Source organism: Piliocolobus tephrosceles, chromosome 2, assembly GCF_002776525.5.
Source record: "Piliocolobus tephrosceles isolate RC106 chromosome 2, ASM277652v3, whole genome shotgun sequence".
Lineage (NCBI taxonomy): Eukaryota > Metazoa > Chordata > Mammalia > Primates > Cercopithecidae > Piliocolobus > Piliocolobus tephrosceles.
Window position 1 is genome coordinate 173,905,282 of NC_045435.1, and position 22,522 is coordinate 173,927,803.

At 36.8% G+C, this 22,522-nt stretch overlaps 1 protein-coding gene and 1 non-coding gene across 2 annotated transcripts in view; both read left to right on the forward strand.

Annotated features, from left to right (window-relative positions):
- KPNA4 (karyopherin subunit alpha 4) overlaps positions 1 to 22,522 on the forward strand; it is a 63,143-nt gene that overhangs the window by 33,459 nt on the left and 7,162 nt on the right. The window contains exons 6-14 of the mRNA XM_023223352.2: positions 421 to 516; positions 1,036 to 1,121; positions 3,892 to 3,978; positions 5,808 to 5,977; positions 6,072 to 6,116; positions 10,033 to 10,164; positions 15,729 to 15,857; positions 17,127 to 17,231; positions 21,496 to 21,567. Of these exons, the coding sequence (XP_023079120.1) occupies positions 421 to 516; positions 1,036 to 1,121; positions 3,892 to 3,978; positions 5,808 to 5,977; positions 6,072 to 6,116; positions 10,033 to 10,164; positions 15,729 to 15,857; positions 17,127 to 17,231; positions 21,496 to 21,567 (922 nt within the window). The remainder of the gene's footprint in view (positions 1 to 420; positions 517 to 1,035; positions 1,122 to 3,891; positions 3,979 to 5,807; positions 5,978 to 6,071; positions 6,117 to 10,032; positions 10,165 to 15,728; positions 15,858 to 17,126; positions 17,232 to 21,495; positions 21,568 to 22,522) is intronic.
- Positions 16,068 to 16,400, forward strand: LOC111550144. The gene has a single exon (XR_002733934.1).

Consider the following 22,522-nt stretch of genomic DNA (forward strand, 5'->3'; position numbering starts at 1 on the left):
ATCTCTACTAGAAATACAAAAATAGCTGGGTGTGGTGGTGCATGCCTGTAATCCCAGCTACTCGGGAGACTAAGGCAGGAGAATCACTGGAACCCGCAAGGCAGAGCTTTCAGTGAGCCAAGACTGTGCCACTGCACTCCAGCCTGGGCAACAGAGTGAGACTCCATCTCAAAAAAAAGGTAGTAAAGTGGTTCGTATCTGTATTCTTATTTTTCTAATTATTTGTCATCTCTATAAATTTAATTTACATATCTTTTTATAAATTTAGAGAAAAGGTTGCATTATATAAATTGTTAATTTCAGAGAAGGCACTTGTACCAGATATTCAGATTTATGTTAATATTTGTCAAATATGAATTTAAATTTAATCATAATATTGTATGTTATTAAGTTTCACAAGGGTGTTTTTATCTCTTACAGGAAGCTTTTGTCCAGTGATCGAAATCCACCAATTGATGACTTAATAAAATCTGGAATATTGCCCATTTTAGTCCATTGTCTTGAAAGAGATGACAAGTGAGTACATTATTATTTTTTTTTAATTTAGAATGTATCCTTTGGAGAAGACAAGACTGTCTAGTAATTAGTTTGATCTTTAAAGAAAAAAGGAAAGGGCTAAGGGATGTAGTTGAAAAGTCAAAGTGAAAAACAGTGCAAGATTTGTTAACACCAAGAGATGAAGGTAGTAGCCAAACAGGAACTTGAGAATGATAAATTTGATAAATTTAACTTTTAAGCTTTAATTGTCAAGAAGTAGTTTGACCAGATAAGTACTTGAGAGAACTGTTTGGGGAGTAGTATGCAAGTATCTTAAAAAGATTTCTTACTAAAAATAAGGATGCTGGAGAAGGTTGTATGCTTTTTATACTGAAGAGATGTTTGAAACAGTTGTTGAGGGTTAGAAAAATATGCTGGATGGATAGATATCTTTTGAAACAAAATGTTTAATGCATTTGAAATGGTAGAGGGAAGAATGGTTAGATATTTGGCCCAATGTAAAAATCCTGCTGTTTAAATATACTTGTTTTTTTGTAGTCCTTCTTTGCAGTTTGAAGCTGCATGGGCTTTGACAAACATTGCATCTGGAACTTCTGAACAAACTCAAGCGGTAGTTCAGTCCAGTAAGTTGGTTATTAACAAACATAATTGTATTTTTTTAAAAGAAGTCAGTAAAAAATAGTGATTTTTCCCAAGAAACTATGGCAATTTACATTATAAAATAATAGCTACTACGTAGTTATTGAAATAGGTCAACTTAAGTATGTTGCTTTAGTCTTCTTATTCTGGTGACTGATGTTTTGTATGTCCAAAAATTCACTTGATTCCTTTCTAATTATGAGAACATTTCCTAATTATAGTAGCAGATTACATTATTATTGTTACACTTTATATATAGGACATCAGTAGAAATAAAGGAGTTTTTCCTGTTGCCACATTGCCTCTCAGCCTCTCTTTTTTTGTTTTTGTTTTTTTTTGTTGTTGTTGTTTTTCTTTTTCAGACAAGATCTTACTCTTTTGCCCAGGCTGGAATACAGTGGTACAATCTCAGCTCACTGTAGCCTTGGCCTCCCAGGCTCAAGGGACCCTTCTGCATCAGTCCACCAAGTGGCTGGGACTACAGGCATGTGCCACTGTGCCTAGCTTATTTTTGTGGTTTTTTTGTAGAGACAGGGTTTCGCCATGTTGCCCAGGCTGGTCTCTAACTCTGGGCTCAAGTGATCAACCTACATTGGCCTCCCAGGGTGCTGGGATTATAGGCATGAGCCCCTACACCCGGCCGCAGCCTCTCTTAATGAGATTTTTATCTTTTTTTTTCTGAGATGGAGTCTCGCTCTGTCGCCCAGGCTGGAGTGCAGTGGCGTGATCTCGGCTCACTGCAAGCTCTGCCTCCCAGGTTCATGCCATTCTCCTACCTCAGTCTCCCAAGTAGCTGGGACTACAGGTGCCTGCCACCACACCCAGCTAGTTTTTTGTATTTTTAGTAGAGACAGGGTTTCACCGTGTTAGCCAGGATGGTCTCAATCTCCTGACGTCATGATCCACCCGCCTCAGCCTCCTAAAGTGCTGGGATTACAGGTGTGAGCCACCACACCTGGCCATATCATATATTTTAAAGAAATCTTCTATAAAGTAGTCCTAGTTGAAAGAATGGCTTGAATATTTTTTTCATTGTTATTATAATAGGTTGCTTTTTTTTGTTTCAAGAGATGTAAGTGGAAAATTACTATTGGAAGTAAAACCCCGAGTGTATTGTCTTCATGAATACTATTTGATTCTTCTACCAAACAAAAAAATTAATAATTTTGAAGAAGATACTTTTAAAATGCTCTTTAAATGTGTAAGCAGCATACTTCTCTGAGCTTATTAAAAATGTAAGCACTAATTTGTACATTTTGAAGGGGAACAAAGATGTTATCTAAATAATCATTTTATTGTAGACACTTGTAATATTACTTAGAAAAGATAATTACCTCACATCCTATTAAAACTGGTTTAGTTTTGGGTTCAGGTGGTTTTTATTGTGGTTTTTTGGTTTTGTATAGCTATTAGGTAAATTCTATGATTTCATAACAATGTTTTATTCCCTCTCACACTTTTTCCATTCCGTTATGTATGTTCTCTAAAGATTAGAAAAAGACTTAGAATTTTTTTTGACCTTGCCAGTCTGCTTTAATATACCAAAAATAATAAATAAATGAGATTGGGCATGGTGGCTCATGCCAGTAATTCCAGCACTTAGGGAGGCTGAAGCAGGCAGATCACTGGAGCCCAGGAGCTAGAGACCAGCCTGGGCAACATGGTAAAACCCCATCTCTACAAAATGCAGGAAAAAAAAATTAGCCGGCTTGGTGGCATGCACCTATAGTCCCAACAACCCAGGAGGCTGAGGTAGGAGGATCAGTTAAGCCAGGGGAGGTCAAGGCTGCAGTGACCTGTGGTGGCACCACTGAACTCCAGTCTGGGCAACAGAGTGAGGCACTGCTTCAAAAACAAACCCATAAGTGAATTACTTTTTATTACAAGCATGATTGAGCTACATATACTTAAATAGTGCTTTTTAAAGTAATATCAGAAGGAAAGAAGAACCGTTTGTTCAGTGCAGTATTTTGTTCGGATACAGACCTATCTCTGTTTCCCATCCAGTTGAGTAACAGAATCACTTTCTGATTCAGAAGATCTCACATGGCCCAAGAATCACTAGCCTATCTTAAAGACCCACATGTGTTAACATAAATTTGTGTTCAAAAATTACTTCAGGCTGGGTGCAATGGCTCATGTCTGTAATCCTAGCACTTTGGGAGGCCAAGGCAGGCACATCACTTGAAGTGTCATGAGTTTGAGACCAGCCTGGCCAATATGGTGAAACCCTGTCTCTATTAAAAATACAAAAATTAGCTAGGCATGGTGGCTCACACCTACAGTCCTAGCTACTTGGGAGGGTGAGGCAGTAGAATCACTGAAGCCTGGGAGGCAGAGATTGCAGTGAGCCAAGATTCCACCTCTGCCTTCCAGTCTGGATGACAGAGCGAGACTCCATCTAAAAGAAAAAAAAAAAAAAGTTACTTCAATAATATACTTTTTTTTTTTTCAAATTAGAGATGATACTTAATCTATAAGGAATTAATCTTAAAATTAATTCCAGGTTTAACTGTCAATGAAATTTCACAAGCCTAATTTAACATTTGTCTGTATAACTCATTTTGATACTGAGTAAATAGTTGCTGGTCAAAATTCTTCCAATAATGCTATTCCAATAAAATTTGTTTAATGAGGTTATATTTTAAATATAGTTTTATAGATTCCCCTTTTTTTGAGGTGTCAGCAAAAAAATACTGATTTTTGGTTTAAGGTATCTTCAACCTTAAGTATTGTTATTTTTTCTTGCATCAGATGCTGTGCCACTTTTCCTGAGGCTTCTCCATTCACCCCATCAGAATGTCTGTGAGCAAGCAGTGTGGGCATTGGGAAACATCATAGGTTTGTATAAAACTTGTAATACTAGTCCAAAAATTGTTCTCATATACTAAGTAATAAAAATAGCTACTAATAATCCAAAAGGGAAAACAGTTTGCCTTCAGTACTAGTTTTTGTGAAATAGCTTACAGAAATTTGAACTGTATTACTATAAAAGCATAAACTCATAGTAAATAGAATTTTTGTTGCTTAAGATACCATTATTTTTGGTATATAGTGAGCTCTTAATTTTTTGAATAATTATGCAAGATGTGTACAATTTAGACCTCCTGTCTCATGCTAGGATCCATTTTTTCTTCCCCTAATGCCCACGTTGATCAGTGGGGTCCATTTTTATTTCTCAGCTTTCTCCATCAAAGAAAGTAGCAAGAAAAAAGGAGGCAAAACTTAAACCAATAATTTTTCTCATAATGACAGTTCTGAGAAGAGTCTAAAATGAAATTTTTCTCTCTTGCAGACTTTAGTATATTAGAATTTAGTAATGTATAAAATATAACAATATTATTTCCTGTCACCATGAATCAACATGAGATAACCATGGCCTTTTGACAGTCTAGTTAACTATTTAACACCATGATTACCATAACTTTCAGGTTCTGTCTAATAAATAATTGTAAGGAAAATAAAGACAATTCTGATATTTCAAGGATTTGTTTTTTTAACTAGAGCCTAAACTCAAAAATTCAAAGAACTATTCTCCAGTAAAGGATATAAAAAATCTGAATCGTATTGTGCCCCAGTATAGCTCAGAGACCTAACTATTATGAGTGAGGGTTGAGGTACTGTTTGTAGGGGTCTTGCTAATCTAGTGAAGGAGAATGATTCTAAAGATTATTTTTGCCAAATTCTTTATTCTTGCATGGAAATAATCATTGTTACTTTGATATGCCACCTCTTTATTGCGCTTATACAGGGCTAACATGGAAGTAAGGAGTGGCTATGAGTTTTTAAAGGAGAATTTCTCTGTAAACCATTCACGATATTGGGTTTATACTATTAGGAATGCTATTGTTTCTATATCCAGAGTCCCTCACTCTTGCTTTTATACCAAATGTTAGACTTAGAGCTATTATACAGCATCTTGATCTTTCATTTTTTATTCCAGTCACATTCTGTAATTAACACGAATATATGGATGCAAAAAGAACAAACATTTCCAAATATTATAGTGCAAAGGAACGTGTTTTCACTTATGGTAACCTTTTAACACGGCTTCATATATTAGAAACTGCAGTGATGCTTTAGATACAGAAGTTAAACTTGTCAGTTCTCTGCAGCAGTTGTTCTCAAACCTTAGCATGCAATCAGAACTACATGGGGTGCTTGTTAAAACACAGAATTCCAGACTCATAGAGTTTCTGCTTCAGGAGGCCTGAGCTAGAGCCCAGTAATCACATTGAGAACCGCTGTTCTAGCACTGGTTCACCCTTTTTTTCTGACATAGTTTTCTAAGTGTATAGAGTAATTTATAGTTCATAACCTTGATGCTCTGATACTGGATCGTAAGTACAAATTCAACAAATATTTTCTTGATACCTCTTTTTTATCACATGAAAGTTTGTTAAACCGAGAGTAATATTGAGAGAGAAGTTAAAAGCAGTTTAATTAAGTGAACAGCAAAATGCTGAAGATGGGAATAATGTGCAAAAGATTACCTTATCACCTTATGTTGCCTCTCTTGGCTCAGAAATCTTGAATGTGAGCCTGCTTATTGTCTAAAACTGAACGGTGTATCTGGTTAAAATACATGAAGCAGCATATTCCCAGTGCTTTGTGTTTTCTGAAAATGCTTACTGTCAATGTTTTATTGAGTTAATCCTTTTTTTCTACAGGTGATGGGCCCCAGTGTAGAGATTATGTCATAAGTCTTGGAGTTGTGAAACCTTTACTTTCCTTCATAAGTCCATCTATTCCTATAACATTCTTAAGAAATGTTACTTGGGTTATGGTCAACTTATGTCGCCACAAAGACCCACCACCACCAATGGAAACCATTCAGGAGGTAAATACTTAAAAAAAAAAAATTAAAAGAGATACCATTACATATATGTTTTTTATCTGTGTATGTTTTTAAATCTACATATTTCTCTCCTCAGATTCTTCCAGCCCTTTGTGTTTTAATTCATCACACAGACGTAAATGTGAGTAAATATGTCCCATTATATATTTATGTATGTAGGTATTTCTAGGGCTTCCCCTGTGACATAGGGGAGAAATACTATACTAACACATTGTGTCAACATACTGTCAGAGTTTCCCATATCACGAAACATAATACCAGTTAAGAAATCAAGCATAACTGTTATTTTGGTGTGGGCAATAATGTATGTATATATATATATTAGTGTTGTAAAAACTGACATTAAAAGTTTTTAAGTTTGCCAGTTAGTAGTGATTTCTCTTACTAAGATCGTGTCTTTGATTGTTCATGTGCTTTTTATGGAAGCTCATTTTGACAGTTTGGCCAATGAAAGCACACACAGATAGTGCTATTTTTGTTTTTTGAAAGATGAAAAAGGAAAATGTTTGTGCATGGATTTGTATTCATATACACGTACCAAACCATGGACATCAGTTGCCCTTTAATTCCATTTTTTATTCTATTTCTCAGTTACAGTGACTGGCAGTGGCTTCATTTATCAAGATAACTCTTGATTATTCAAACAACAAGGGAAAAAAAAATCAGTGCAGGCAAGATTTTAAACATAGCAAATATATTTTGCTTATTTTTACTAACACAGATGGCAGTGGAAAAAGCAACTCAGGGAGTATGAATGAGGTGGAAAACTGCCCTGAGTGCTTGTAAAAGCCAGACCAGCCTTTGATGTGTTAGAGAAACCAGGAATATAATGGGTAAGGGAAAACACATGAATGAAATGTTTAGCAACAATCAGGAACTCATGTGGTTCTTTAAAAACAGTTTGGCACGGTGACCAGTGTTGGACAAGCTGCTTCATTTCTTTACAATTTAAAGGCCTGTACCTTTTGACCAGAATTTAATTTGTCTGGAACAAATTAAAATTAGAATTTTACTGTATCGAACAGTTACATAATATTTTGCTTTGAAAGATTTACAAGAGGCCAGGTGTGGTGGCTTATGCCTATAGTCCCAGCACTTTAGGAGGCTGAGGCAGGAGGATGGATCCCTTGAGTGCAGAAGTTCGAGACCAGACTGGGCCACATGATGAAACCCAGTCTCTATAAAAAATACAAAAAAATTAGCCAGGCATAGTGGTGTGCACCTGTAGTCTCAGGTACTCGGTGGCTGAAGCCGGAGGATCTCCTGAGCTTGGGAAGTCAAGGCTGCAGTGAGCTGTGATCATGTCACTGCACTGCAGCCTGGGTGACAGAGCAAGACCCTGTCTCAATCAATCAATCAATCAATCAATAAATAAAAGATTAACTTCAAAGTTTATACCTCTACTGGAAAACAGGACATCTTGGTTGACTTTATTTAGAGATGTATTATGTTCTTTCCACCTATTTCCTCTAATCTAGATGAGATTGTGACTCCATTTTCTTGCCTTTGATGTTTCTTGAAGAATTTCTCAAGTCTGTTTGCATTGTTCTTTTTAGTAACATGATTAACAAATAATATTGCTTACTAAATAATGTTTTAGAAGTTTGATTTGAATTATGATTTTGATCTGAGGATATTAGTGACATGTCCTTTAAAAACATGTATCTAGCTTTTATATACAGTTATGAGCAAGTAACTTGAAATTTTTGGCCTGTGTCAACAAATTTTAGCATATGTTGATATTCCAGAAAAGAAACTCAGTTACATTTGCAAATTGAAATTTAGGTTTTTTCACATATGTTGATACCACTCTTTCTTTTTTTTTTTTGAGACGGAGTCTCGCTCTGTTGCCCAGGAGTGTAGCTGGGACTACAGGCATCCGCCACCGCGCCCGGCTAATTTTTTTTGTATTTTTAGTAGAGACAGGGTTTCACCGTGTTAGTCAGGATGGTCTCGATCTCCTGACCTCATGATCCGCCCGTCTCAGCCTCCCAAAGTGCTGGGATTACAGGCGTGAGCCACCACGCCCGGCCGATACCACTCTTTCTGGGTGAACTCTTTTTTTTTTTTTTTTTTTTTTTTTTGAGATGGAGTCTCGCACTGTCATCCGGACTGGAGTACAGTGGCATGATCTCCACTCACTGCAACCTCCACCTCCTGAGTTCCAGCGATTCTCTTGCCTCAGCCTGCAGAGTAGCTGGGATTACAGATGCCCACCACCACGCCTGGCTAATTTTTTTGTATTTTTTAGTAGAGTCAGGGTTTCAGTGTGTTGGCCAGGCTGGTCTTGAACTCCTGACATCGTGATCCACCTGCCTCGGCCCCCCGAAGTGCTGGTATTACAGGCGTGAGCCACCATGCCCAGCCTGTGCAAACTCTTTCGTTTAATATCTTCTTTTTACATTAGAAATATCTTTGGAGCTTTCTTGAATTTCCTAAGAAACAATGGCAAAGCGCTATTTTCTCCTTTTAGGAGTTTTTAGGTGTCTTTTTTTTTTTCTTATGTTTTTTTATTTTTTTATTTTCTCTTGGGTGCCTTAAACATAACATTAGTTTACAGTTTTACTATTTTTTTAAAGTCAGGGTCTTAAAATACAAGGGAAAAAAATGCCGAATTGTTTGTGTTTTTCATAGAGACGAGGTTTCACCGTGTTGCCCAGGCTGGTCTCTAACTCCTGGGCTCAAGCAGTCCACTGCCTTGGCCTCCCAAAGTGCTGGGATTACAGGCGTGAGCCACCAATCCCTGCCTGGTTTATAGTTTTAAAGATTGTATACTTCTCCAGCTTGTCTTGACACAGAATTCATAATCTAGAAAAGCTTTGAAAGTAGTTTTAGGCACAATTATTATTCCTGTGTCTTTGTCAATAATTTGTGTATTTATTTGCAGCAGTTACAGTTGTTTGTCATACTGCCCTTTGGCCATAACTTCTAATTAGGACTTAATGTACTAGGAAAGATCAAACACAAGGCCCGTTGTACTTAAAGATATAATCATTTAAAAAATAGTAGGCTACTTAGTAGAAGTTGATTACACAGGCTTTTTTTTTATTTTTATTTTTCCATAAGTAGCAGCTGTAGTGAAGTATGTATTTTTTGTTTTAATTACAGATCTCATCTCACAGATTGATCTGTGATTAATGTCTTGATCTGCAGCTGTAGGGGACTTCCACTATTTAAGAAGTTGCTGGCCGGGCGCAGTGGCTTACGCCTGTAATCCCAGCACTTTGGGAGGCCGAGGCGGGCGGATCACAAGGTCAGGAGACCATCCTGGCTAACACGGTGAAACCCCGTCTCTACTAAAAAATGCTAAAACTTAGCTGGGCGTGGCAGCATGTGCCTGTAATCCCAGCTACTCAGGAGGCTGAGGCAGGAGAATGGCATGAACCCAGGAGGCAGAGCTTGCAGTGAGCCGAGATCGCACCACTGCACTCCAGCCTGGGCAACAGAGCAAGACTCCATCTCAAAAAAAAAAAAAAAAAAAAAGTTACCTCCAGTTCTATAAGGCAAAACAAACTAGTTGGAAAAGATTTAACTATTATATTATAATACTATAATACGAATAGTTGGGTTATTGGCTTTAGGCACATCTACATGGTACTTATACTAGAGAACTCCTTGAATATATTCATCTAGCCCAGATGTTTTGAGCAACTGTGCATATTGGATACATGTAGTCTTTCCAGCTTTATACATGAGCCACAATGTTTTTGGACCTACTATCCCTCAGCCTTTGGGAAAGAGAATGTCTTTTTCTCCTGTTTTATGAGCTGTGTAGTGTGCATGTGTATCTTAGTGAACTAAGATTGGATACTAATCTGGGATCGGAATCCTGAATGTGGCTAAAACATGTACATCTTAGTACAGATATTTATAGATGATGACGTTTAATACAATAGCGATCAGATTCAAATGAATTGAACTGGGAAAAGAAAGAAAGGAAGAAGGTAGTTGAACAATCTTAGAATCGTCGTTTGGTCAAGAATTACTAAAATGAGAAAATATTTAAAAGTTGATTGAATTTTTATTTTATTCACTAGATATTGGTAGATACAGTCTGGGCCCTCTCTTACCTTACTGATGCTGGCAATGAACAAATACAGATGGTAATAGACTCTGGAATAGTTCCTCATTTGGTTCCTCTGCTCAGCCACCAGGAAGTTAAAGTTCAGGTAAGTTTGTTCTTAGTAAAATTATAAGTATTTCTTACCACTAATTGCTTTAAGCATGGCATTCAAAGATGGACAGTTTCAGTAGTTTAAAGTATATCCTTAGCATAACAACAAATCTGTGATGGAAAGAGGAAAATAAATAATAAGCAAGAAGAGTCCATTGTAGATTACTAATTTCTTTTTTTGAGATGGGGTGTCACTGTCACCCAGGCTGGAGTGAGGTGGTGTGATCTCAGCTCACTACAACCTCCACTTCCCAGGTTCAAGCCATTTTCCCACCTCAGCCTCTTGAGTGGTTGGGATCACAGGCACGCACCATCATGCCTAGCTAATTTTTTTCTATTTTTGATAGAGTCAGGGTTTTGCCATGTTGGCCAGGCTGTTTTTGAACTCCTGGCCTCAAATGATCCTCTGACCCCAGCCTCCCAAAGTGCTGAGATTACAGGTGTGCACCACTGTGCCTGGCCGGATTACTTATTTTTAATGTAGACCAGGGAAGTTCATTATAGCAACATGCATGGCATCTGAAACAAGTATTGACAGACACTTAATTTTGCCTACTCTTTTTTTGTTCTTCCGTCACTTCCCTACTTTTACCTTTTCCTCCTTGCCAACCATCCTTTTTTACTCACCTGGCAAGTTTAGTTAACTCTTAACTTCATTGATGCTGAAATAGGGGCACTGTACTGAAATGTGCTGTTTAGGGGCTTTCTAAATTGTTCCTTTTCACTTACTTAAATTTATTTTTTATGGTTTAAATTATTTCACATAATATTTATCCCAAAGAACTTGCATCTAGAAAGAGCCAAAAACAGTATGAGAAGTTCTCAGAGAGATAAGCAGTAGCTGTCAAGCTACAGTTGTAATGGGGGAGACGCAGCAAGCTCCCCCTACCTTTCTGAAGTAAATAGTATATTTTAATCTGCTAATGGCTTAGAATCTGTAAAGTACAATAATCGCATAAGAAAAACTGTTAGTCTGTAGCCTAAGTCATTATGCCTGAACATCAAAGGCAAATGTGTGGAGCTTAAAGAATATGTTTTTAATTTCTCTTGCTCAACCCCTGGAGATTCTGTTTCAGAAAATATTTCTTAGAAACTTGAATTTTAAAATGCTCTTCAGGTGATACTGATACATAGATTAGAGACCTAGTACCTTAAAATTAAATCACTTTAAAGAAAGAACACTTAGCTAAATACAGAAAGAATTAATACAATAATTTGGCCCGACACGGTGGCTCTTGCCTGAAATCCCAGCACTTTGGGAGGCCGAGATGGGCAGATTACAAGGTCAGGAGATTGAGACCATCCTGGCCAACATGGTGAAACCCTGTCTCTACTAAAATACAGCAACAACGACAACAACAAAATCAGCCAACATGGTGGCATGCGAGTGTAGACCTAGCTACTCGCGGGGCTGAGGCAGGGGAATCGCTTGAAACCAGGAGGCAAAGGTTGTGGTGAGCTGAGATCACACCACTACACTCCTGCCTGGCAACCGAGCAAAACTCCATCTCAAAAAAAAAAGAAAATAATTTATGACTTATCTTAAATATTCTGGCCATAATGTTTATTCTTAAGTTTGTATTTATTTTGTGTGGTACTTATGTCTTGGTACAGAATTTTGGTTTGTATTTTGTTTTTTGTTTTTCCAGAATGTATCTTCAGTTTTCATAATGGACTTCATTAAGAATCTATAGGGCTTGGAATTTACCTTTTAGCCAGTGCTCAAGGAAAGTTGAAATTCTCTACTCTACCTGACACCTTATAGAGATTTTCTTATACTTTTTAATTTTCATGCCGTAATATCATAAAATAAAATAGTGTAATGGAACCCCATGTAGCTTTTTTCTCTGTATCTCTACTCCTCCAAATTTATTTTGATACAAATTCCAGATATCATTTTACGCAGCTTGCAGCTCTAAAATTTAAGCCTATTTTTTAACATAACCACAATACCACCTGTAGACTCTTTAAAACCTTAATGTTAAATATTCAGTCAGTATCTGGATTTTATTTACTGCTTCATTATTTTTTTCACAATTTTACTAAATCAGTATCCAGATAAAGATCACACATTGCATCTACTGGCTATATATTTTAAGCCTCTTTTACTGTGCAACTTTCTTTTCCTTTCTTTTATCTTTCCTCTTTTCAATTTATTTGTTAAAGAAGCTGGATTACTACAAAACATTTTTGGAAGACATTAAAGAAGACCTAAATAAATGGAAAGACACTCATGTTCATGGATTGTCTGATATTATTAGGATGACCATGCTTCCCAAGTTTGTCTACAGATTAAACGCAATCCCTCTTAAAATCCCATGTGCTTTTGGTTTTTGACAGAATTTTACAAAGGGGGATCTTAAAATCCGTATGGAAATATAAGGGTCCTAGAAATAGCCAAATGATCTTGAAGAAGAACAAAGTTTGAGGACTTCTCATTTTCAAAACACTACAAAGCTACATAATTTTATCATAAATAAAATTTTGTGATACTGGCATAAATATAGATATGCAGATCAATGAGATAGAATCAAGAGTTCAGAAATAAACCTATACATTTTATGATTAGTTGATTTACTTTTTTTTTTTTTGTGAGAGTCTTGCTCTGTTGCCCAGGCTGGAGTGCAATGGCACAATCTCGGCTCATTACAGCCTCCGCCTCCCAGGTTCAAGCAATTCTCCTGCCTCAGCCTCCCAAGTAACTGGGATTACAGGTGCCTGCCACCACGCCCGGCTGATTTTTTGTATTTTTAGTAGAGATGGGGTTTCATCGTGTTGGCCAGGCTGGTGTCGAACTCCTGACTCAGGTGATCTACCCACCTCGGCCTTCCAAAGTGCTGGGAGTACAGGCATGAGCCACCTCGCCCGGCCGGTTGATTTTCAGTAAGGATACCAAGCCAATTCACTGGGGAAAGAATAACCTTTTCAACAAATGGGCAAGAACGACTGGATATCGACAAGTAAAATAATGAAGTTGGACCCCTACTTCATACTATATGCAAAAACTCAGAATAGATCAAACACCTGAACATAAAATCTAAAAATGTAAACCTCTTAGAAGAAAAATACCGGCATAAATTTTTACGACCCTAGATTAGACAGTGGTTTCTAAGATACGACACCACAAGCCACCAAAGAAAAAGAATTGATAAGTCAGGCTTCACAAAACTTAAAAACGTGTGTGTGCTTCAAAGAACACCATCAAGAAAGTGAGAAGACAACACATAGAAGAGAATAGGTATTAGAAAATTATGTATTGCCAAAGGGATTTACATCTAAAATATTTAATATATTAAGAACTGTTACTACTCAAAAATAGACAACTCAGTTTTTAACTGGGCAAAATATTTGAGTAAACAGGCTTCTAAAGAAGATACAACAAATGGTCAGTAAGCACATGAAAAGAAGCTCAACATCATTAGTCATTAAGGAAATGCAAATTAAAGCCACAGTGAGATACTACTTCACACCTACCAGGATGTAAGCTATAGTTAGGAAGACAATAACAAACTTTTGGTGAGGGTGTAAGAAACTAGAATTGGTATATACTGCTGTTAAGAATATAAAATGGTACAGCTGCTTTGGAATATAGTTTTGGCAGTGCCTGAAAAAGTTAAACATAAGGTTGCAATATGAACTGACTATTAATTACTCTTAGGTAGATACCCAAGAGAAATGAAAATGCATATCCACACAAAAATTTGTACACAAGCATTCACAGCAGCGTTATTTATAATAGCCAAAAAATGAAAAAAATTCGAACGTCTGTCAGCCAATGAATGGTTAAATAAAATATGATACATTCACAAAGTGAAATATTATTTGGTCGTAAAAAGGAACGAAGTACTGATGCATGCTGTAACATGACCTTTTACAACATTATGTGAAATGAAAGAAGCTAGACACAAAAGGCCAAATACGTTTTGATTTTGTTAATATGAAGTGCCCAAGATAGCCAAAATCTTAGAGACAGGCATAGTGTCTTCCAGAGACATAGGGATGAAGGCAGTGTGGGAGTGACTACTAATGGATACAGGTGTTCTTTTGGGGGGTGATCAAAAAGTGTTCCGAAATTAGATACTTGTAATAGTTACACAACTCTGAATATATTAACTACTGAATTGTACACTTTGAAAGAGTAAATTTTATGTTACGTGAATTATATCTTAATTTTTTCAAAAACTTGGATCATTTGTCATATAGAAAGGAAAATTAGAGTAAAAAGCTTTACTTAACGGGAAATGACCTCATGCAACCACAGAAAAATAATCGATAATTCAAATTCATACCATAGTGAAATCTCATGTTAAGCAGGTGTCTGCTTTCCTTCAGAAAAGCACTATGTTTTTTGTCTTTTTGTTTTTGACAGGGTCTTACTCTATTCTCCAGGCTGGAGTACAGTGGTGTGATCACAGCTCACTTCAGCCTGGACCTCTGAGGCTCAAGCAATCCTCCCACCTCAGTCTCCCGAGTAGCTGGGACTACAGGCTCGTGCCACCACACCCAGCTAATTTTTTGTAGAGACAGGGTTTTGTCATGTTGCTTAGCCTGGTGTCAAACACCTAGGCTTAAGTATTCCACCCACCTCAGCCTTCCAAAGTGCTGTAATTACAGGCGTGAGCCACTACACCTAGCTGTTTTTATTTTTTCAACACTAAATCTAAAGTTCTGTCTTCTTTTTTTATGGCACTGTCTAAAATTATCCTTCTTAATTGTTTATTGACTCCTCTCTTACGATAATATAAGCTCTGTAAGAGCTGGAACATGTATCTATCTACACGTCTCTGTTGCTACATCAATGCCTGACACTAAGTGCTCAAAAACAATAGGTTTGTTGGAGCAGGGTGCAGTGGCTCAGGCCTGTAATCCCAGTACTTTGGGAGGCCAAGGCAGGCGGATCACCCAAAGTCTGGAGTTGAAGACCAGCCTGGCCAACGTGTCAAACCCCCATCTCTCCTAAAAATAAATTACAAAATTAGCCAGGCGTGGTGGCATGTGCCTATAATCCCAGCTGCTTGGCAGGCTGAGTCAGGAGAATCGCTTGAACCTGGAAGGTAGAGGTTGCAGTGAGCCGAGATCAAGCCACTGCACTCCAGCCTGGGCGACAGAGTGAGACTCCGTCTCAAAAAAAAAAAACAGGTTTGTTGGAAGAAATAATGAGTGAATGAATGCATTTATCTTTTATAAGGTGCCTAACAAGCCTTTTAATAAGGAGTGTTTCGGCTGGGCACCATGGCCCATGCCTATAATCCCAGCACTTTCGGAGGCCGAGGCAGGCAGATCCCTTGAGCCTAGGAGTTCGAGACCAGCCTGGGCAACATGGTGAAACTCTGTGTCTACAAAAAATACAAAAATTAGCCAGGCAGGGTCGTGCGCTGCTGTAGTCCCGGCTACTCTGGAGGCTGGGGTGGGAGGATCGCTTGAGCCTGAGAGGCAGAGGTTACAGTGAGCTGAGATTGCACCACTGCACTCCTCCCTGGGGACAGAGCAAGGACCTTGTCTCAAAAAAAAAAAAAAAAAAGTATTTCACATAGAACATCATCTCATTGTGCATTTCAGACTGCTGCACTTAGAGCTGTGGGCAACATTGTTACTGGAACTGATGAGCAAACACAAGTAGTTTTGAACTGTGATGCTCTTTCACACTTCCCAGCACTCCTGACACATCCCAAAGAGAAAATTAATAAAGTAAGTACTATTAAATACTACTAAATAAATTGCACTTAAAATGTCAGCAGTTTTTATTTGTAAAATTAGAGTCTTAGAAATGTCTGTAATATTGATTCTTAATACAAGCTGTCATTTAGACATCAAGAGAAAATAAAAATTTTATTCTATAACAAGCATTAATTATTTTTTGATATATAAGACCAATTATGAAAAGTATTTTGGCTCTCTCGGAAATGATGAAATAGAGATAATTGGGTGTTGAATGTTGTATGACTGGAAATTTTTAATATGTATGTTACATAATTCTTATAAGTTTAGTGTTTTATAGGTACTTAATAGAGAATAGTGTGTATGCATGCGTGTGTGCTTGTGGTGGCTATGGAAAGGGGGCACTGACTGGTGATGCTGATATTGGAGTGCATCTGAGGCTGTTGTAGAAATAACATGGGTTGTTGATTACAATGTTGCCAATGATTATAACCCAAGAACAGCTCACCTAACTAGCCCGGCACCCTAAAATCTCTAACAGGTTCATTAAAATGGTCCTGTGATCTGATCCAAAAGAGCCTAGTATACATTAGCTAATACTAATTTTTTTAGAGTAAAACTTATTAGTTATCTATGATTATAATGCTTAAGGCCACCATTATCTTGTCAGAAGTAGCACCAACTGTGATGTAAAGAGTAACAAAAAGATTATTAAGAAAAACCAATAAAGCAATCAAACATCTAGTTCCACTTTTCTTTGAGAGAAATGATGCAGTGAATGACTATTACAAATAAGTATACTAAAACAATGTACTATTTTGTTTTTTTTGTCTCCATTATTGTGGATAATTGATATTTATCTACTTGAGCTAACATTCTTCATCAGAAGAGAATGGAGAGTAAAGCACATTATGTGAGGGAAGGGCACTGAATCTTATTTACAGCTGCTTTAGGATTTGTATTATACTCATTCATATTTGCTCATTCATTATTTCATATTTGCTCATTCAAATTTCTTCAGCCAGGCTTCTTTTGAGTCACACTATTTGGGAGCATTGTTTTCAAGAATTCTTCAGAATTCTTGAAATTAGTTCATTGTGATTTGAATTAGGTCCATTAGCTATTTGTCCAAAGAAAATATGGAAAGGGGTGTAAAGGAATTGAGATTCCTGATATTTTTATTATGGAGCTCATTTCATAATAAAATCATTGGGACAGTGTAGTGAATGCTTTTTTTTCTTAGTTCATATGCACATTTTATTTTTTAATGAGAAATACTCAAATGCTCTTGTTCTACAGGAAGCAGTGTGGTTCCTCTCCAACATCACTGCAGGAAATCAGCAGCAGGTACAGGCAGTAATTGATGCCAATCTTGTACCAATGATAATACACCTTTTGGATAAGGTAAGAAAATCATGTTGTATGTATCATGTATCTCATGTAAGGGGAAGGGGATTTAAATCTAAGACATTATGTGAATTTATACTTTTCTGTTTAATTAGAAGCTATACAGTGGCATGAATACAGTAAAGTAATATTAACATTACAACTTTTGAACCTAGCAGTTTTTATATACAAGAAACTTTTTGGGGGGTTGGGGGCAAATCCTAGCCCTTTCTCTGTATCATTCTTTTACCAAAATTGCCATTATCTTAGGCCATACTAAAATTTCATATTGTTACTGTTGATAATAAATGCTTACATAGTATTCTAAGCACTTTACATACATTACCTCATTTAATGAGATTAAGCCTATAAGATTAGGGATTATCCCCACTTGATAGATGAAGAAACCCTGGTATAGACAAATAAATTGTCCAAAACCAGATAGGAAATAAGTATGCTATTGTATGCCATATCATCTCTCATCCTCATATTAGCATTTGGGAGAAACAGCTTATCACAATTACAGCATGAGGGTGGGTGCAGTGGCTCTCACCTATAATCCCAGCAGTCTGGGAGGCCAAAGCAGGAGGATCACTTGAGCCCAGGAGTTCAAGACCAGCCTGGGCAACATAGGGGGACTCCATCTCTACAAAAAGTTTTTCAAAAAAAGAAATCAGCCAGGTATGGTAGCATGTACCTGTGGTTCCAGCTACTCAGGAGGCTACGGTGGGAGGATCATTTGAATCCGGGAGGTTGAGGCTGTTGTGAGCCACGGTCATGCCACTGCATTCCAGCCTGAGTGACAGAGCAAGACCGTGTCTCAAAAAAAAAAAAACACACACACACATAAAGTAGAAGAAACAATCACAGCATGAGGGTTCTGAACACTGATCTGTAATTAAAGAGAAGATAAATCTGTTTCTCTATGTTTCCTGTAAATCGAGTTCAGTTTTTTAGGCAAGAATATGTCATGCATAACTCTTATTTCCTAATGATTCACATCAGGAGACACAATCTGTCTTACATGTGGTGATATTAAGATTGACGACTGACCATTGTCAGTCAGTTGTTACAGCCTATTCCAGCTGATGGTTATAAAGTTATCCATTAATCTTTCACCTGTGGTTTTTAGGTAGCATTGATGATCATTGTTAGGATCCCTTGTTTTACTAGGAGTTGCAAAATGGTGACTTTCTAATTCTGTCATTTTTTGTGTATTGGCCATGATTCTTTAGTAAAGAACTTGTCTTGTTTTTTGTTTTTGTTTTTGTTTTTTTTAGATGGTCTCGCTGTCACCCAAGCTGGAGTGCAGTGACACGATCTTGGCTCACTGGCAATCTCTGCCTCCTGGGTTTAGGTGATTCTTGTGTGTCAGCCTCCCAAGGAGCTGGGACTACAGGCGCACGCCACCACACCCAGCTAATTTTTGTATTTTTAGTAGAGACGAGGTTTCACCATGTTGGCCAGGCTGGTCTCCAACTCCTGACCTCAAGTGATCCACCCACCTCAGCCTTCCAAAGTGGTGGGATTACAGGTGTGAGCCATCCACACCCGGCCAAGGGCATTTCTTTCTCAGCTGTTGTTTATTAATACTGTGAAATAGAGTTCATTTAGGATAGGCAAGATAAATGTTTGATTCTTTGTCCTTATCAGTCATTTTTTAGAATGACACATTTCCTAATAACTTTGAAAGCAGACCAGAGTAGATTTTTTTTAGTGTCATTTGGAAATTATGAATTTTTAAAATATATTTTGCAAGTTTTAATCCATTTTAGTTGTTACTCTTTTTGACACTCTGTTTGTTCCTGACCAACAGGGAACCTCTTAGAATTGGTGACCTGTGTCTTTTATGTTATCACTAGTTTTTGAGAGCTACACCTTTTGGATATGATATGATTCCCAGCCTATCTTACATGTTTTCTGATCTAGAACTGGAATTAACTATTTTTCTGTGATATCTTGATTTTGTTTTGTAGAGAATGGTGTTTAAGGATCATATTTCAGCTATAAAGGTGATCATTGTTACAGTGTTGTCATTTTTTCTAGGTCTGAGTAAACAAAGTAAATGATAGGCATTGTTGTAGAAAGTGAAAGATGAGTTCAGGAACATGAGAGTTCATAAAAAATGAATCATGAATGAAAGGAAGCTATTCAATATTATTGGATATTTAACATAACAGGGTGTTTAATTTTTATTCCTCTGATTTTATATTTACATCTCTTTTATGCTGAAAATCTTCCTAAAAACATTAACATAATTATTTTTCTTATATATTGGTATGTTTAGATCTGTGGATGTATGTCAATATACATTATTTTTAAGTACATCATTGATGACATATATCCCAAAGACCAAAAAAAAATCCTAATTTTCAGCATGAGAAAAAAGAGATGCAAATATATATTTTGATATATATATATATATATATATATATATAAACAAAGCCATATTGCCCCTGACAGCATGACTACTGAATGTACTTTTAAGATTTCTTTGACATTTGTTTGCCTTTAGAATATATTTCTTCAGTAATGTACTTAAAAATAATGTCACTTCCATAGCACTACATAGAGGGCTTCTTTATTCTTTGTTTGTTTTTTTTCTTATTCCTTGTTTTTCTTACCCCTTTCTTAGCTACATAGTATTGCATTGTACGGATGCCCTATAATGTATTAAGTCAATCCATTATTGATGATATTTGAGATGTTTCCAGTGTTTGTTGTTAAACAGAACTTTAAAGAATAGCTGCCGGGTGCAGTGGCTCATGCCTGTAATCCCAACACTTTGGGAGGCCGAGGTGGACAGATCACGAGGTCAGGAGATCGAGACCATCCTGGCTAACATAGTGAAACCCCGTCTGTACTAAAAGTACAAAAAATTAGCCGGATGTGGTGGTGGGTGCCTGTAGTCCCAGCTACTCGGGAGGCTGAGGCAGGAGAATGGCATGAACCCAGGAGGCAGAGCTTGCAGTGAGCCAAGATTGTGCCACTGCACTACAGCCTAGGCGTCAGAGCAAGACCTATCTCAATAAATAAATAAATAAAAGAACAGCTTGTGGCTGGGTGCAGTGGCTCACACCTGTCATCCCAGCACTTGGGAGACTGAGGCGGGCAGATCAGTTGAGGTCAGGGGTTCAAGACCAGCCTGTCCAACATGGGGAAATCTCGTCTCTACCAAAAAATACAAAAACTAGCCAGGCGTGGTGGTACATGCCTGTAGTTCCAGCTACTCAGCAGACTGAGGTGGGAGAATCACTTGAACCCGGGAGGTGGAGGTTACAGTGAGCTGAGATTGTGCCACTGCATTCCAGCCTAGGCAACAGCGAGATCCTCTCAAAAAAAAAAAAAAAAAAAATAGAATAGCTTGTAAGTTTTTTTTAATGTTTTTGCCCAATTATATTTGGGATTACTGGATCTACAGATAAACATGTATGTAAATTTTGCTATTATAGGGCTAATTCCCCTCTATAAGAATTATGCCATATTATACTCCTACCAGCCTCACACACAAATATTTAGATTTTCTTATTCTGATAAATATGAAAGGAGATATGGATATTTTAATTTGCATTTCTTTTACTTATATGGTTTTTTAATACATCATAAGCATTTTTTCAGGTTGCCAGTTGTCTTAATATTTAATAGTTGCTTATTCAGTAGATTTACCATAATAAGACAATTATGCTTATTGAGAATTTTAGTTGTTTTTACTTTCTGGCTCTTACGGTGCTGTGATAACCATATATAGAAAGATATTACTCTGCTTTATATTATTTTCTTGGTGAATTCTCAAAAATGAGATTATGAAGTTTATATATATGAATTTTTTAATGACTTTTAAATATTTCTTCATTTCATATTTGAAAGGCAAGGTATAACATCTTGATCATAGTTTCATTAATGGTGGGTATCATTTTTGTGTGTAAAAGCTTTGTGTGTAAAAGAATATGTTAGTTTACATGACTCTAGTGATATTGTAGATTTTTAAATTTTTTTCTTTACTATTTTTATTTCATTTTATCACCAACTTCATTTAATCTGATATTATTAAATAATAACACCAACTCAGTTTGTATCCAGGAGAGTTCACAGAAAAATGTCTCCAGGTATTTAGGGTAGATTGGGTATAGTTCAAAGACCTGTCTTAAGAAAAAATGACGTATACAGAAAGACTAAAAGGAGACCTTGGGAAATAAGCAGTTGAAAAATCATCACAGCAAACATTTTTTCCAGTTTACTCTATGTGGCAATTTTTATAGCCTTTTGCTTTGCCTTTTTACAGGGGGATTTTGGCACTCAAAAAGAAGCTGCTTGGGCCATAAGTAACTTAACAATTAGTGGAAGGAAAGATCAAGTAAGTTGAGCTTTTAAAATGTATTTCTCAAAACTGGTAAAATAAAAGTACAGGTAATTTTGATTTAGATTTGAGTAAGTTATAATTTAAGATAATAGCAACACTCTGGGAGGCCGAGGCCAGGAGTTTGTGACTGGCCTGGGCATCACAGTGAGACCACATCTCTATTAAAAAAATAAAATAATAGCAAGATAACAGCTACTAACTTTTATATAACAGGTATATAACTTTCTTTTTCACATAGAAGTAGCACCTTGACTTCCTTTAGTCATACTTCATAGAAGTGTTCTTTTTCCCAATTTGTTGGCCTACAAGAATTTTTTAATCTGTGGTAAAATTGAGGCCCCTATAGTCAGGAATTTTTTGTTTTGTTTTGTTTTTTTTAACAGTATTAGAAATGAACAGACTTCTTAAGTTAATATGGAAGAAAGAAACTGCATCACAGATTCTCCTAACAAATGAAAAACAACAACAAACAGTAAAAAGACAGCAACAATAACAAATTCAGCAGCAAACCAAACAAGGAATTAAAAACTCAACCAGATGGCTAGGACTTAGGAACTAGGGTGAGGAATATAAGATGTCTAGGAAGGGAGGCACCCACTCTCAGGTCGTGCAGGTGACAAAGCTTAACATTGTACCAACTGGCAAAGGAAAAGCAGTTTTAAAGAGGTGAAATCTGTTTCACAGAGTAGGTAAAAACAAATTTAGAGCTGAATAGCAGTAAATTGATAACTGTAACAAAAAAGCTGTGGACTGGTGGTTATCAGTGAATTCACATAAATACAGAGCAGAACAGAAATATTAATATAATGCATGGAAATTATAACTAATGAAATATTGAAATCATTGGAAAATATTATGAAATCAATAGAATAGTGAATTGAGAAGTAGCCAGGCACATGAGAGCCACTGGATGCCGTCACATTGAACCGTTATAGTTTTTTGAAACTAG